Source organism: Microcaecilia unicolor, chromosome 8 (genome assembly GCF_901765095.1).
Source record: "Microcaecilia unicolor chromosome 8, aMicUni1.1, whole genome shotgun sequence".
Classification (NCBI taxonomy): domain Eukaryota; kingdom Metazoa; phylum Chordata; class Amphibia; order Gymnophiona; family Siphonopidae; genus Microcaecilia; species Microcaecilia unicolor.
The window spans coordinates 145884475-145901270 of NC_044038.1; the positions used below are offsets into that span (position 1 = coordinate 145884475).

Below are 16796 nucleotides of genomic sequence, written 5' to 3' on the forward strand. Positions count from 1 at the left end.
GTACAGGTCTTTATCTGTCGTCACTTACTATGTTACTATCAGGCTCATTTTCAAAAGAGATGGACGTCCATCTTTTGACATAAATCGGAACACGGGCGTCCATCTCCCAGAGACTTCCAAATCGGTATAATCGAAACCCGATTTTGGAGGTCTCCAACTGCAGTCCGTTGCAAGGACGTCCAAATCTCAGGGGGGGGGGGGCATATTGGACGCGTGATGAAGGCGGGATTTGATATGTGTGATGAATCTGCTTAGGAGGTATGAGGCATGAGTGAGTCTAGCCTGCAGGGGAGGGGGCACCAACTAAGAGTGAGAGGGAACCTAATGGGGGGGAGCAATTAGTAGGGAACAAGTCAGGTCAGGAGGAAGTAGAGAGCAGAGAAGTATAGAATGGGGGAAATGGAGTAGGTACAGGGGTGGGGTGATATTAAGCATCCCACCCCAGAACAAAAGTCAAACTGCATGGGACAAAGAAATGAGGGAAAAACAGAATAAGAAGATGAGAGGAGGAAGAAGGCATTAAGGTGGGTGAGTGCTGAGTACTGGCACCTTTTCCATTGCTAAAATTGACCAATGGTCCCCATGTTTTAATGAAAGAGCTCAGGCTCTACACACCAATTCTGCCTTGTCATAGATTCTGTGACTGGTTGCAGAGTGCCTGGCTGTTGTGGGGTGGGTCCCTCAGTGATCACCCCACCCCTGAAGGGTAGCCTGGCATTTGAGTACTGGCATGTATTTTCTAGAAAAACGCACTGGGATGATCTGAGAGAAAAGAAAGTGTATGGTGTACATAGGTTAGGTAGGGAAGAGGAGCTATTAAGGACTGGCTGGGAGGGGGAGAATATGGGTTGTATATGGGCCAAGGTGGACTGGAAGACAGTGTGAGTGTGGTGTAGATAAGCTGAATGGTAAACTGTGGTGATGATTTGGGGTTGAGGGAAAGGGAAACTGGTGGGCCTTGCAGTGCTACCCCTAGCATTTCTTTTACCCACAAGTCCTTCCTGTGGTGCTCCACCTGCTCTGCTCTTGGACAGCCTGACCAGTTGTGTTCACAATCAGTGGTGTGCTGGTAAATGTTTAACAACAGGCTCTCTCCCTGATCCACCTCTGCTCCCCCCATCCACCTCTGCGCCCCTCGTCCACCTCTGCGCCCCCCCCGTACACCTCTGTGCCCCCCCCCCCCAAATTGCAGAGCTGGCTATAGCCGGGGAGAGAGCCTGGGGGGGGGCAATGCATTACTCTAGAAAAAAAAATTAATGATCCCAGGTTCCAATCTAATTCATGTTTAATGTGGGATAAAATGCCATAAATAAGTAAATAAATATAAACTTTTAATGTTGAGCACCTGATTCTCAAAGTGAACATATTCCAAACACTATAATGAAAATAAAATGATTTTTTCTACCTTTGTTGTCTGGTGACTTTGATTTTCTGATCATGCTGGCCCAGTATCCGATTCCGCTGCTATCTGTCCTCTTAACTCCGTTTCCAGGGCTTCCTTTCCATTTATTTCTTTACTTTCTGCCTTTCTTCTTCATTTCTTGCCCTACATCTGTAAGTAAAAGCTGGGTCCTTTGCAGACTTGACTGTCCAGTGGATCCAGCTTCTGCCTATTTTCTTCATCCATGTGCAGTTTTTCTCCTCTCTTCCTTTTCCCTCATCTCATCTCCTTCCTCACTCTTCCCTCCCCTCCATCCATGTCCAGCATTTCTTCTCTCTTCCTTCCCTCTCCTCCATCCATGTCCAGCAACCCTCCTCTCCCCTGCCCTCCCCTCCATCCATCCATGTCCAGCAACCCTCCTCTCCCCCTGCCCTCCCCTCCATCTACCCATGTCCAGCAACTCTCCTCTCCCCTGCCCTCCCCTCCATCCACCTATGTCCAGCAACTCTCCTCTCCCCTGCCTCCCCTCCATCCACCTAAGTCCAGCAACTCTCCTCTCCCCTGCCCTCTCCTCCATCCATCCATGTCCAGCAACACTCCTCTCCCCTGCCCTCCCTCTATCCATCAATATCAGCAATTCTCTTCTCTCCCCTGCCCCCTTCTATCCATCAATACCCAGTGATTCTCTTCTCTCCCCTTCCCCCCTCCAGCCACCCATACCCAGCGATCCTCGCTCCCCTGATTACCTCCGTCGAAGCGGCCGCGTTATTGAAAGCCCTGCCCGTCTCTAGCCTTCTCTTCGAGTTTGTTCCCTCAGAGTCCTGCCCTCGCGGAAAGACGAAATGACGTCAGAAGGCGGGACTCTGAGGGAACGAACTCACGAAGGGAAGGCTAGAGATGGGCAGGGCTTTCAATGACGTGACAGGACGGAGGTAATAAAAAAGATTTAACCCCCCAGGGTGGCGCAGGCAAACGAGGGCAGTGGTGGGAGGTGAGGTAAACAGGGTAAGCATGGCTTGTGGCACCCTCTGCCATGCTTACCTCGTTTACCGGAGCCGGCTCGCCCTGCAGAACAACCGGCTCGCAAGATGTTAAAAAATTTAACAGCCAGCTCCAGCACACCACTGTTCACAACCCACTATGCTTTAATTTCCTTTATATGGACTTGATTATTTGTGCCAAGTTAAACATCCCCAGTCATTTAAAAAAGTTAGCTCGTATGAATGGAAGAGAAATAATAGGATAGGATATCAGGTAAGGGATGCTTGATAGGGCAGTATGTGTCAGGTGGGGAAGGGTGACTGCTGGGAAAGGAAAGGCGAGGTGTGTGTGAGGAGCTGAGGGACAAGGGGGTATGAGAAAGAAGAGAAAGTAGAACAGAAGAGAATAGATAGGATAAAGAACCAATGGAAAACAAAAAATGATATAGGAATGAAATAAGCAAAACAAGAAAGATGGCAGCAGAGCAAAAAAAAAAAAAATCAGGAGAGAGGAAAGAAAACAGGAGGTGAGAGAAGAAAATAGAAAGAAGACCTAAGAGAGAAAACTTAGGAGAAAAAAATTAAAAAAAAGGAAAGTGGAAAAAAATCTAAGTGGAAAAATAAAACGCCTAGGAAACAAAGTTAGAAAAGAGAAGATGTTATTTTAAATTTTTAGGGACTGGAGTGTATCTGCATTGGGAAATGCACATCTTTTCTATTTTTGTATTTTGCAGAGTACAAGAGGAAATATATTTGTTTTTTTTTCCAGTATTGGAATTTATAGAGTCCATCTTGGGGTTTTGTCTGCACATTTTCATTTCTAATTTCTAGTCCCTTATTCTATTTTGGTTGAAGGACTACCCATGTTCTGGGTATGTGAAGGATTCTGCTAGTGTCTAGTTCCCATGTAGGGATGAATAGCAGTCCAGCTTGTTCTAGCTTCCCAACAACAGCTGTGTTGGCACTTCATGGCCTGGTGTAATATTATTTTATAGACACGTCCAAGCAGACACGACAAAAGGCCAAAGCTTAAAATCCAAGGAATCTTTATTTCGCAAGTCCCAAAATTCTTAATGCACAAGTCCCCTTTTTGGGACTTGTGTAATAAAGATTCCTTGGATTTTACGCTTTGGCCTTTTGTCGTGTCTGCTTGGATGTGTCTTGTGTTTTTACTGCAGACAACGAGAGCCTCTTCCTGTTGCTGTGATATTATTTTATAGTACAGTCTTTTTACTGGTACAGCAGTTTGAGTGCTGGATAGTTTTACTGGGTGGGTGAAACTTACTGGGGAGATTCTTTATGCATAGAAGACCCCAGAACTTTGTCTTTTAGTGTCGTTTATAGCTGATTTTAAAATGGGGGAGGGGCTGTGATGTGACAATGGGTGTGATGGGGCAATTCACATTTATGTGCCCATTATGTGTGAAAATGTTTTGAATACTACAATATACATGTGTAAATTTGCACATACGCTTGTACATGTCATTATTCCACAGTCAAGAAGATAGAGTTGGAAAAATTTAAGAAAATAAGAGCAGTGTGGTAAAAAGTCTTTAATAATGTTTAGCACATTTGCTGGTACAGATGTCACCTGCCTGATGTGGCCACATTTCAGATTGCACCTACTTCAGGGGCACATGATGTTACCTTAATAAGGAATCTCAAATTTAAGTGCCAAAATATCAAACATCTAATAATGAGATCTAGTCGATTCCTTTCTGCAGTTCAGTTAAGAAACGAGCATTTCCACGTTGCTCACACTATATTTGTTTTAAGCAGTTTTTTCACCTCTCTTTGACGGTATTCATGCCACTATTCTGTCAAAGTGCTATTCTGTAAATACACGCATTTCTCCCAAATTATGTATATGCCCAGTGGTTGTAAACAGGGGCACAGCCTGGGCAGCTCTCACACTTACTCACATGTCTTATAGAGGGGCCCTTTTACTAAAAGGTTGGCGCACGGCAACAGGCTTGCCGCCCAATCCAGAACTGCTGCAGGAGCCCGATGGTAGTTCCCCACCCCCCACGCACGACATTTCCAGTGCTACAAAAAATAGTTTCTATTTTTGTACCGCTGGTGCTTACCCGGTGGTAACTGGGAAGTGCTGCATGCTGCCCGGTTACCGTCAGGTTAGTGCAGGAGCCCTTACCGCCACCTCACTGGGTGGTGGTTCTTCCCCCCCCCAAATGGCCGTGCGGCAAGTGGTTCACTTACCACAAAGCCATTTCTGTTCCAGAAAAAAGACAGCCTTTTACCTGCTGTGGTAAAAGGGGGCCTCAGGGCGCATAAAAAAAATGTGATGATGATTCTATTGCAGGACCCCTCTTACCACAGTGTAGTAAAAAGATCCCTTAATACTGTAAGTTATGGACTAGATTCAGCAAATGGCGTTCAAATTTGGGTGCCAAAAAAAATGAGCTCTGAGCGCTAGTCTATAAATGGTGCTTCCCGCTGGGCACCGTTTATAGAATAGCGTATAACACCGGGATCTGCACCCAACTTTTGGCGTGAGGATTTACACCAACTGAAGCCTGGTGTAAATCCAGATTCATAAATTAGGTGCACATCCCCAAATTCTATAATACTACTACTACTATTACTATTTATCATTTCTATAGCACTACAAGGCATACGCAGCGCTGTACACCATACAGAAAAAGACAGTCTCTGCTGAAAGAGCTTAAATCTAGATTGTACGTGCATCTTTAGTGAACGCCCCTGACCCACCCATGCCCCTCCCGTGGCCATGCCCTCTTTTCAGTTCCACGCTAAAAGATCTACACTTGCGTCTTTATAGAATAGCGCTTAGCAAGATGTGCACGTAAATTCAAGTTGTTGCCAATTATTGCCAATAATTGATGGCACTCTATTTTTACTAATTGACTCGTTACTCAATTAAATTGGATGCGCAAATTGGTTGCGTACCCAAATTTGCATGCTGAATTTTGAGCGCCATATATAGAATCCAGGAGTATATGTATATCCCTGGTGTTTTGAGCACAAGCATTTATACTAGCTCTGTAGCTTGCACCTAACTTGGAGGCATGTGTATGTCTGGTTAGGTGCAAGCTATAAAGGAAAGTAGGTCCAACTTTCATTTATAGAATAAGCTCCTACCAGGTGTCCTATTATAGAATTTCCCTTCACATAGAGAAATGTCACTTTGGTTTCTCCCACTGTCCCCTCTGAGCGGGAGTCCTCCAACTGCATTGCTGCCAGTGGAAGGTGGTGCTTCAATACTGTGTTTTCATTCGCTAGGGACAGGCAGGTTTCCTAGAGTCCTGCAGAGCTTGCCTGCCCCTCGCTATTGAAAATGTGATAGTGAAATAGCACCACCCACTGGCAGGACCATAGGTGGAAGACTCCCGCTCAACTTAGAGGGAGCAGTGGCTTCCTCCCCCCCCCCCCCCATACTTAGCTTGCCTTCCTGATACCACCACAAATTTTTCTTTCTGAAATCACTACTGCACATGAGAGTGTATGAAAGGCCTCTCAGAAGACTCTCACCCTCCCTGTGTATCTTAAATGGCTGGTTTTATGAGGATTTATTTTTAATGAATGATTTGGGGAGTCTATAGACAGCTGGTGACTCATTTGTTTGGGGAGGCTGAAGCAGAGGAGTGGGGCAGGGTAGAGCTGCATGGCAGGGGTATCAACAGTCCTAACCAATGATGTGACGAGGGTGGACAGTTTTAAAAGGGATGATATGATCTTTTACCCCTGTCCCACACGTATTTTTAGAGAAAAGAAATAAATGAGTTAGACCCTCTCACCAAACACAGAACAAGTGACCACAAACTAGAAATTGTGCAAACAACTGAACTGGAAATCCTGAGAAGTCAGACTGCAAGCAGTACTACATTGGTCAAACAGAAACACATTTCTTGTACTGAAACCAGGGCAATGGCCCCTCTCTTTGGAACAAATTGCCAGAACAGTTAGACTTGTCTGGGGTGGTGAGAGAGTTACTTTAAGAAACTTTAAAACCACATCTTTTTGTACATGTATTTTGGTAATTTGATAATACCAGGATAGTACAAAGATAGAATAAATACTGTGCTGCAGCAGATGTCTTGTGATGTTCTGTTTGTGTGTATATTAAGATTTAACACACCCTTTCAAGGATAATGGTTTCTTGTATTTGTTTTGACTTTACTTTTCTCTCTGCCTATTCTTTGTTGAGAATGAATACATTCCTATTATATTTATAGAGATCTTTTCTATGATTTTACCATCATATTGTAGTCCGCTTTGATCTGCATCGTCAGTAATGGTGCTATATCAAGATTAAATAAACATAAACGTGTGTTTTTATTATTGTAACCCGCTTAGGTGGGCTATACATGATTTAAATAACCCAATTTATGTCAATGTGGAATTCAACTTCACCATCCAACTGAAGTTTTAAACGTTCTTTTTATTGAACTATAAAACATTTACAACTGCAGAAATATGCAATTATATCTTCAGAGGTAAAATACAATGTACATAATATACAAATGCAGGAGTCGCCTCAATAACAACTCAAACTTTCCATTAGCAAGCACTTTGGAAGTAACACAAAATCCTGAAGTCAGTCATACACTTAAAACACAGAGAAAGATCCTCTCACCAAACTCAGAAGAAGTGGCTACAAATTAGAAATTGTGCAAACAACTGAACAGAAAATCCTGAGAAGCCAGACTGTATACAGTGCCATGCTAGACAAACAGAAACACATTTCCTTTTGTACACTGCAGACATATAGGGGTCAATATCCAAAGCAATTTAACCAAGCAGAAATGGCTCCTGACCAGTTAACTGCTAATTTTCAGCGACACTTAAACGGTTAGTGTAGCTAAAAATAACCGGTTAGCGCTGAACTGGAAATGGGCTATTTTGGGGGTGTTCCGGGGGTGGAGTCGGCACTTGGCCGGTTGTGCCGACTGCCACAACTTGACATTTCATCCTTTAGATTGTAAGCTCCTTGAGCAGGGACTGTCCTTCTTTGTTAAACTGTACAGCGCTGCTTAACCCTAGTAGCGCTCTAGAAATGTTAAATAGTAGTAGTAGTAGTATATTCAGCACTTAACTGGTCAGGTTAACCGCATAATTAGGACTGCGGTAACCCATTGTCAGTTAAGTGCTGAATATTGTAGTGTAGGAGTAGCCTAGTGGTTAGTGCAGTGGAATATGGAATGTTGCTACTATTTGAGATTCTTCATGGAATGGTACTAGTGGAAGAGTAGCCTAGTGGATAGTGCAGCAGCTTTTGATCCTGGAGGACTGGGTTCAGTTCCCACTGTAGCTCCTTGTGACTCTGGGCAAGTCACTTAACCCTCTGTTGCCCCAGGTACAAAATAAATTCCTGTACATAATATGTAAACCGTTTGGATTATAACCAGAGAAAGGTGGTGTATCAAGTCCCATTCTATTCCCTTGCTGAATATTGTACTTATGTATCCAGCTCTGCAAATCCAAACATTCCAGTGCCAGGCTATGAATTTCCAGGTATAGCGCTAGTGGCGATCACACTGAGCACTGCCAGCTGAATACCTGGCCCATAGGATGCATATTACTCAACTGGATCCAGGGCTTGCCATAGCACTAGGCAAACTAGGCAGCTTCCAGGGATGGCAATCTCCAAGTCTAGAGTCTGGCATATCTCCCTCCCCTGTTCTCCCCCCCCCCTCAAATATCTGGCATCTCCCCCTCTCTCTTGATCCCCCCTCCACACTTCTCCCCATGCTCTGGCATCTACCCACCCAGTCTGTATTCAAAAGTTTCTTTAGAATTTGTCAGTAGCAGGCTGGGTTGAGTACCTTGAAAACTGGATTTGAGGACCCCTGGCCTAGGGCATCAGACACCCTAGGGCTGGTCCTGACTGGATCAAGACTAGAAATGTGAACAGTTCTAGGAAACGGGCCAGGAACTCCAAAATTGTGCCTCTCATCCCTGTCCATGCAGTAAGGAGTCAACAGCAACACACAGAGCAGGGCAGCAGCCCTGAGGAAGACAGAGAGGGAAATTGGATTCCCAGCACTCATTAACCATATCCAAAGCTCCAGCACTTACTTCCTCACTCCTTCTTTCTTGCTGTAAACTGTAGCTTATTTGGGAGAGGCAATGGAAATAAAACTCCCTATCTACCATTGTTATCTAGATATTTTCGGGGCAATATTCAGCCTGCAGTGGTCAGCATGTTTTTAAATGCCAGCTGCCCTTTGCTTTATATAACTGGATATCCAATGCCTGGCCATTCCTGGATATCACTGAGGAATATAAGTTTCAGTTGCCCATTAAGCCCATATCTAGGTACTGTGATATTCAGACTGGTACCCAGTAACTATCCAGATAAAATTAAGACTCTGCCCTGGAATATCAGCCTGACACTGCCCAGAGAGTGCCAAGGCAGTCTGACTGGATTTTCAGTGGCACTGTCCAGTTAAGTACTGCTGAAAATCAAGGTATGACCCAGTCTGCAAGACATTTCTGCATAGGATTGATTCCTACCCAAATAAGTCCCAATAAATATTAACCCCTTTATTTTTTCAACTACATTGGTGCACTCTTTTTGCCACTCTTCATCAGCATTATTCCTCCCATTCTGATTCCCTTCTCTCCTCCCCATACAGGTCTTTTCTCCCACATTTTCTCCTCCTTCTCATACTGTCCCCAACAGACAACACACCAATCTGACTCCAAAGTCCCCACTCTTTCCTTCAAGGTAACTTTTTCTCCCTGCCCCCATTCTCTGAGTTTATTTGTTTGGATTTAGCTCACACCTTTTCCAGTAGTAGCTCAAGGTGAGTTGCATTCAAGTACACTAGATATTTCCATCTAAAGTTTGTACCTGAGGCAATTGAAGGTTAAGTGACTTGCCCATCATCACAAGGAGCAGCAGCAGGATTTGAACCAGGCTTCCATGGTTGTTAGTCTAGTGCTAAGGAATTATAGTACTCCCACTATTCAGCCATCAGCCTGAAGAACAATCCCCCCACCAATCCCTGAATTCCACTCTCATTTTCCCAGGTCACTTTTTCTTCCCATCATCCCCAAGTTCTTACTCTCTCTGTTAATCCCTAGTGTTTACTTACCCTCTTCACACCCATTTCCAATCCTCTGGTCTCTACTTTCAGGGCATCTTTTGCTCGTCCCATTTTTCCTAACCCATTTTCCTTCCCCCTCCCCCCATCCAAGACCCCACCAAGCCTTCCTTCTTCCTCACCCTTCTCCCTTTTTAATGGCCATGTCCCTTGCTAGCAACCTAACACTCATATTCACAGTAGGGGAGGCTGAGGGATGAAAAACTGTTCTCCTTCAAAGCAATTTTCCTTACAGCTACAGCAGTGAGAGAGGGAAAGGGGAAAGGAGGGCCCCTGGAACTGCTTTCCTTTCCTACAATAGTCTGTCCATCTGGAAGAGATCTTAGGTTGAAGTTTACGCTTAGCCTTTCCAAACCTCTTTTACTAGGCATCTATGTGGGGGTGCATGAGAAAAGAAAAAGTGAACATTAAAGTTTCTTCAGAGGCATCTTAACAAGCCTCATAAGAAAGAAATCTACAGAGAGGAGTTTTTCTTTGAAACAGTAAAAAATGGAGAACATAAGAACATGAAGCATGGCATGTTGTTTCGGACCCAAAGTCCATTGAGCTCAATATCCTGTCTCTGACAGTAACCAATCCAGCACTTGTCAGGTTCCAAAGAAATCTATTCAAGATCCATAGGAGAAAAGGAGTCACAGCCTCCTGATATTTAGAAGGATGGGGAAAATGAAAGTAAGGAACTGGAGCTTGTGCACACTCAAAATAGATTACTCATTATCTTTTGCTTTTTTGCATTTGTGAAGCTTTTTACATGCATAATTCTTTTTAAAATTTATACCTTAGACACATCGCCATAAGTCTTACTATTTGGGGCAGTCCATCCTTGACATCTTTGGCTTGTACCTGAGGCAATGGAAGGTGCAAATGGCTTGCCCAACTTTCCAGGGTCTCAATCCACTGCTCCAGACTCGTATGGAGACTTTTTGGCTAATCCTGTTTTTGAACTTTCGTCCCAATTCAATGTTCTGTTTGTATTCCCTGATTATACCCGTTGATATCAGTGCTGTAGGTCCATAATGTCAGGATACGTTTGTCAAAAATCCAAGACTAGCCTAAAATTTCCCTTCTGGAACTGGTAAGCTATCAGCTCTTCATCTCTAACCATGAAGCCACTCCATTTAAAGCATGTGTCTACCTAGTCCCCATGTTCACCCACAAGCTCTTACTGCCACCACACCCACTTCTAACCTGTTCACTTTCCCCTGTTACTCTAGAGAGGTGAAATATGTGGGAAAAGTCATGAATGAAGAACTGGGAGTAGGGAAAGTGAATGACTCTGGAGGGGGAGTAAAAAGAAGTAAACGGGGATCTGTGCCTCCACCAACATTCCTGCCATACAATGTTAGTGGAAGACTTCTACGCAGCTTAGAGAGAACAGTGGACTCATTTTAGGGGGGGGGGGTCCCACAAAATTACTGTATATTTATTCCTCTTTTGTCAATATTTTTCCTTGCCTCTTTTCCTATAGTAAGGACGCTTTAAGAATCACATTCAAGGTGTCCTGTGTGCTATTATTGGGAGTGTATAAAGAGTCTGTTCACATCATTACAGGGCCTTGGAGAGTTGCCCTCCTTTTCTCTCCACTTTTCCCCCCAATCAATAGTCATGTGTGATAAATACTTTTTCATAACAGTATCAGAGCCTGGAGACTTACATTCATTTCACCAGGTACAATGTTCACTTCTGCAGCTAATAGTATTAATTATCTTTCAAAATGACTTTTTCAATTAAGGAATAAAACTTTGTATGAGAGAGTTGGTTCCATCTATACCATCCAACAAATTAACTCTGATCAACTTAATAAAATATTTTAAAATACATACTTTTCTCAGCTATATGAAGCATCAAAAATGAATTCCAAGGTCACAGCCCCTCTAGCAATGACTTCTTAGTTGACAATGCCGTATTTTTCACCCAGAAAATTAGGCTGAAAGAAAGGAAGGCCTCTCAGTGCTCTGATAAATTCTATGGGGCCAATATTCAGCATGCTGTAAGGAAGCCATGCGCCAATATTTAGCGGCACTTAAGTGGGTAATGCTGCTAAATACTGACTCTGACTGCTGTCATTCTTTGGCTAGTACTGGGGCAGTCTGGTGGCAGAGTCATGCAGAAGCCAAGAGTTATATGGGCACCAATGATAGCTAAACGGGCAAGATGGACCACACAACTGTACCCTGAAGATGGCAAAGACAAATGAAGATCAAGTATGCATATACAAACCTTGCCCAGTTAAATATGCAAGTAAAATACTGAATATTGGCCATACCCAGGGCCACCAAGAGGAGGTGGGCAGAGGGAGGGAATTCCCTGGGATTGGCCTCCAAGGGGGGAGGGGCCCAGTGCCAGCAAGTTTCTTCCTGCCTGCCTGCTTCTGGGTCTGTCTCTCTCCTGCTCCTGCTTGACAGGACCCTGATGATTACAATAACGCCATAACTCACCCAGGTTATTGCTTTAATGCAATCATCTGGGTCCCGGCACACAGGAGCAGGAGACGACAGACCGAGGGAGCAGCAGTCAAACACAGGAAGGTAAGGGGCGGGGTAGGGCGGCGGTCCTGCCCCGGGCCCGGCTATGTCTTCAGCGGCTCTGGCCATACCCACATAACTTCTGACTTCTGGGCACAGTTAGGACTGCCTTTTGTGCAGTCCAACTTGTCCAGTTAGTTATGCGGACACTGGCAATGAATATAATTCCCACTCCTCCGTGACTCCAACCCCAGACCCCATCACTAACCAAAGTGTGCTCTGTATCAGTGTCGATATAGATATCTTGATATGGCCCAGCAGTGACTATCCAGGTCTAATTTAGTTGACGGTGGTTAGAATTTAAAGAAACATTGACTACCACTGACTTAATATTGACCATATGGGTTTTCTCCTGGCTGTTTGCACTGCTACGGTTTCTCTGCAGGGTACTCTGGGGGCCTCTTACTGCAGAAATACTGTAGCTCTGAATACTAGGGACAAGCTTCTGCTGCTCTTTAGTCTCTCCTATCACCATTACTGTCCCTTCAGCATGCTCATGAAATCAGGAAATTTAAGCCTCTTGCTGTTGCATGGCATGCTGGGTTCAAATATGCTTAATCACTGGTTATAGTATGCTTCTCATCCTGTTCTTTTGCTGTTTTACCTTTCAATGTTCTACCTAACACTGAAGAGAGAGACATTAGAAATTGGAACAGGGTACAAAAAGGTGACAGGTGAAAATGCAAGAGGGAAAGAGAGAGATGAAAATGATCAACAGAAAAGAGGGAATATGGAAGAGAATGGACACAAGGAAGAAGGCACAGCAGAGCACTGATAGAGAAGACACCAGCCCCTGTATTTCAGGGGTTCACACAACCTTAGGAAGCATGTTCTTATGTATACAATTTCATCAACGACCATGGCTGGAAACAGAATAGTAATAGTGAACTGCTGACCATACATGGATGTGGTCCTTCAGAAGTGATTCTTTTTGCAATGCCATTGTACAATTTATCTACCTCCCCTTCAGCCTTTATATGACCAAAGAAAGTATTTAAACGAGCCCTGGCAATGATGTGATGAACAGGGTCTTCAAGAATCAAAGATCAGAGGAGCAAAATCCAGTTTCTGAATAATGATCCCCCTGGGCTCATGTGACTTGTTGCCCTGCACCTATTTCAGGCTCACTTTTCTTTTGGATGATGGTACTGAGCTCCTGAATCAGCTTTTCTTGCATTGGGGAGGGCAACTGGGCATTTTTCTTCTTTAGGGCAGCCTTTGAAGGATCCAAAAGAGGTATGGGCTCAAAGAAGAGGGGGCGCATAGTGCCAAAGTCCACAGCACCTTTGCCTAGAGGACCCCTTGCAGATTGCGTTGGGCCAAGGTTCATATTTCTTTCAAGAGAAGCAGTTTTGGGAGGGCTGGTCTCTATAGTCCTGTTCACGGGGGAGGTCCTAGTAGGATCCATGCTAAAACTCTTTTCAAGAGAAACTGTCTTAGGTAACTCAGCCCTTACACCCCTTTCCAGGGAGCGAGTTTTCACTGGGTTTGATTCCACAAGTGCTGTACTTATTATATGATCCTGGGTTGGAATGGGATTCCTTGTTTTGTCTATTGGAGGCAACTGAGTTGTATCAGCAAGGACACTGTTGTGCATTTCTGGTGGAATCAAGTTAGCAAAGTTACCGACTTCCTCATAAACAGGTTCAGAGTCAGCCATTTCTTTCTCACTTTGTTCCTCCAAGGAATCCTGGTGCATCTTCATTGGCTTAGAAAGAAAGAAAATATCACATAGCAAAGTAAAATAAATGAATAATTTCTAGAAATGAAAGCTTTGCTATCAAAGCTGGATGCATTGTTATGATAGGTGCTGTCTCTCGCTATCATTCCACCTTGCTATGCTATTGAGGCTCATCTCTTCTTTTTAAAAAGAAAGCACTTAAGCAATATCTGTCCTGAAGGTTTTATGCAAAGAGCATTCTTTTCATATCATAGCAGATCAAAGGTTAGGGTAAAACCTGTGGAAGGGAAGAAGAGGCAGATTTCAGGTAGTATGTAGAGTAGAGAATACACTCATCCGGGTAGGACCTGGAGAATTCTCATAGTATTTTACAAAAGGGTCACCCAAACAGAGAAACTCTTGTAAATAGGTGCAGGATAGTACATGTAGGACTCTCCACATGTAGTGTGAGCAGTGATTTTAAAAAGCTGGATGTGGGGGAAGAATCCAGGAAAGAATCCCCTACATTTGCATGAGAGCAACTTTTTAAAATCATTGCTACTGTCTCTCCTTGGTAGTGATTACTTCCTCAATCAGCATCCCAGACAGATGATACCCCTTACAGTCTGAGGCATTAGAAGATCTCCTATTCCCCCTGAGGCAACCAAAGATTGACTTACGTCCCCCCTCCCCCCGATACAGCTGATTCCTCCCCCCAAACACAGCCAATCCCCCCAGGTGCTCCACCAAGAATGAACATCCCCCCTCACCCAACCCCCTCCATGGAATAAATAACCCCCTGAGGCACCCCTACCCAACACTCCTCCATCCCAAATCTCATCCCCAGTCTTACCAGGGATCCTGATGTCTAGCTGGAACAGGGGCAATTGTCAGTCATTCCTGCTCTTACAGCTGGGGATTCAAAATATAGCTGCTGTGATTGTTAGGAGTCATGGCAGCCATATTTGAGTGTTGGGCTTTTACAGCAAGAGTGACTGGGGACCACTCCTGCCCCTGATAGACACCAGAGACCCCTGGTAAGGCTGGGATGAGATTGAGGGGATTCCGTGTAGGTTGTCTTAAGGAGGTGACCTTGGGGAGGGGTGTTTTTTATGCTATGGAGAGGTCAGGTGGGATGGGGTGTTTTTTCACAGAGGGAGGTACCTGGGGAGATTGGCTGTGTTTATGAGGGATCAGCTGTGTTCAGGGGCCAGGTGGTCTTTAGATGCCTCAGGGGGAGGGGTTGATGGTCAAGGGAAATCATGCCTAAGTATCATTGATTGAGGTGCCAGAAATCAGCATTGCCACCTGCCCCTTCAGGCAGGCACTTATGCATGCTTGCCTTAGGGCAGATGTAAATGCCGGCATTTAGATATTTGAAGATCAATGTCGATTTCCATGCTAAGATGGGGAAGTCATGTCCATGTGTTGGGTCCACCCAAACCACTTCCTCTCTCCATTCTTACAATACCTCCTGTCAGGTTAAATATGGTGACCATCCTCAATTGAAAATAGCCTCCTTTACAAATGTATTCCAATCTACACGTGTAAAAGCTGATATTTACATGTGGGCTTGGTCCTGAAATAAGAGCCCAAGTATAGGATGCAACCAAGGAGGAGAAATCTGAATTCCCAAAGAAGACAGAAGGGTTAAACTGCCTTTTTTCAGTCTATCACGCAGAGCTCCAAGTATGAGAGAACTACAAGAAATAGCAGCAGCTGATAAAGTGAGATCAGAAAAACCAAAGGTAATCCAGCAATGCCTTAACAGTATTAGTACAGGTAATGGCTGCAGTAGAGCAAATCTCTAGTAGGGCTCTTTGGGCTTAGTACACATAGAGGGGCATAACCAGGGGCGTATCTGCGTGGGGCCATAGGGGCCTGGGCCCCCGCAGATTTCGCCCTGGACCCCCCTACCACAGACCCTCTCCACCTCCCCCGCCCGCCCGCCACCAACCCGTCGCCGATCTTTGCTGGCGGGGGACCCCAAGCCCCCGTCAGCCGAAGTCCTCTCTTCTGTGCAGGATGCAAGTTTCAACGCTTCCTGTTCTTCTGAGTCTGACGTCCTGCACATTGTACGTGCAGGACGTCAGACTCAGAAGAACAGGAAGCGTTGCAACTTGCAGCGGCGCAGCCTGCATGGAAGAGAGGACCTCGGCTGGTGGGGGGTTGGGGTCCCCCGCCAGCAAAGGTAAGTGACAGCAGCGGGGGGGGGGGTGTCATTGGTGGCGAGGGGGGGGTCCGGAAATGGCGGGGGGGGGGGGGGATCGGTGGCGCCGGGGGGGGGGCTAAAATGTGCCCCTCCCTCTGGCTCTGGCCCCCCCTACCGCCCGAGTCCAGATACGCCCCTGGGCATAACTGAAAGGGACCCCCAAGATTTCCTGAGGAAGTCCTCACAGGACGTCCCGGCGAAGGGGCAGGGAAACCCGTATTATCGAAACAAGATGGGTGTCCATCTTTCGTTTTGATAATACGGTCAGGGATGCCCAAATCCTGACATTTAGGTCATCCCTAGAAATGGTTGTCCTTAGACTTGGTCGTTTCTGATTTTCGGCGATAATGGAAACTAAGGACGCCCATCTCAGAAACGACCAAATGCAAGCCATTTGGTCATGGGAGGAACCAGCATTCGTAGTGCACTGGTCCCCCTGACATGCCAGGACACCAACCGGGCACCCTAGGGGGCACTGCAGTGGCCTTCAGAAAAAGCTCCCAGGTACACAGCTCCCTTACCTTGTGTGCTGAGCCCCCCCAAACCCCCCCCAAACCCCACAACTGTACACCACTACCATAGCCCTTAGGGGTGAAGGGGGGCACCTAGATGTGGGTACAGTGGGTTTCTAGTGGCTTTTGGAGGGCTCACATTTACCACCACAAGTGTAACAGGTAGGGGGGGAATGGGCCTGGGTCCGCCTGCCTGAAGTGCACTGCACCCACTAAAACTGCTCCACGGACCTGCATACTGCTGCAATGTACCTGAGTATGACATTTGAGGATGGCATAGAGGCTGGAACAAAATATTTTTAAAGTTCTTTTTTGAGGGTGGGAGGGGGTTAGTGACTATGGGGGAGTAAGGGGAGGTCATCCCCGATTCCCTCCGGTGTTCATCTGGACAGTTCGGGCACCTTTTTGTGCCTTGGTCGTAAGAAAAACTGGACCAAG

General features: G+C 45.4%; 1 protein-coding gene across 3 annotated transcripts in view; it reads right to left on the reverse strand.

Annotated features, from left to right (window-relative positions):
• Positions 1-11774: 11774 nt before the first annotated feature.
• Positions 11775-16796, reverse strand: part of ARAP3 (ArfGAP with RhoGAP domain, ankyrin repeat and PH domain 3) — a 218876-nt gene continuing 213854 nt past the window's right edge. For all 3 annotated transcript variants that reach the window (XM_030211196.1, XM_030211194.1, XM_030211195.1), the window contains one exon: positions 11775-13682. In XM_030211196.1, coding sequence (XP_030067056.1) covers positions 13065-13682 — 618 coding nt within the window. In that variant the 3' untranslated portion in view covers positions 11775-13064. The remainder of the gene's footprint in view (positions 13683-16796) is intronic.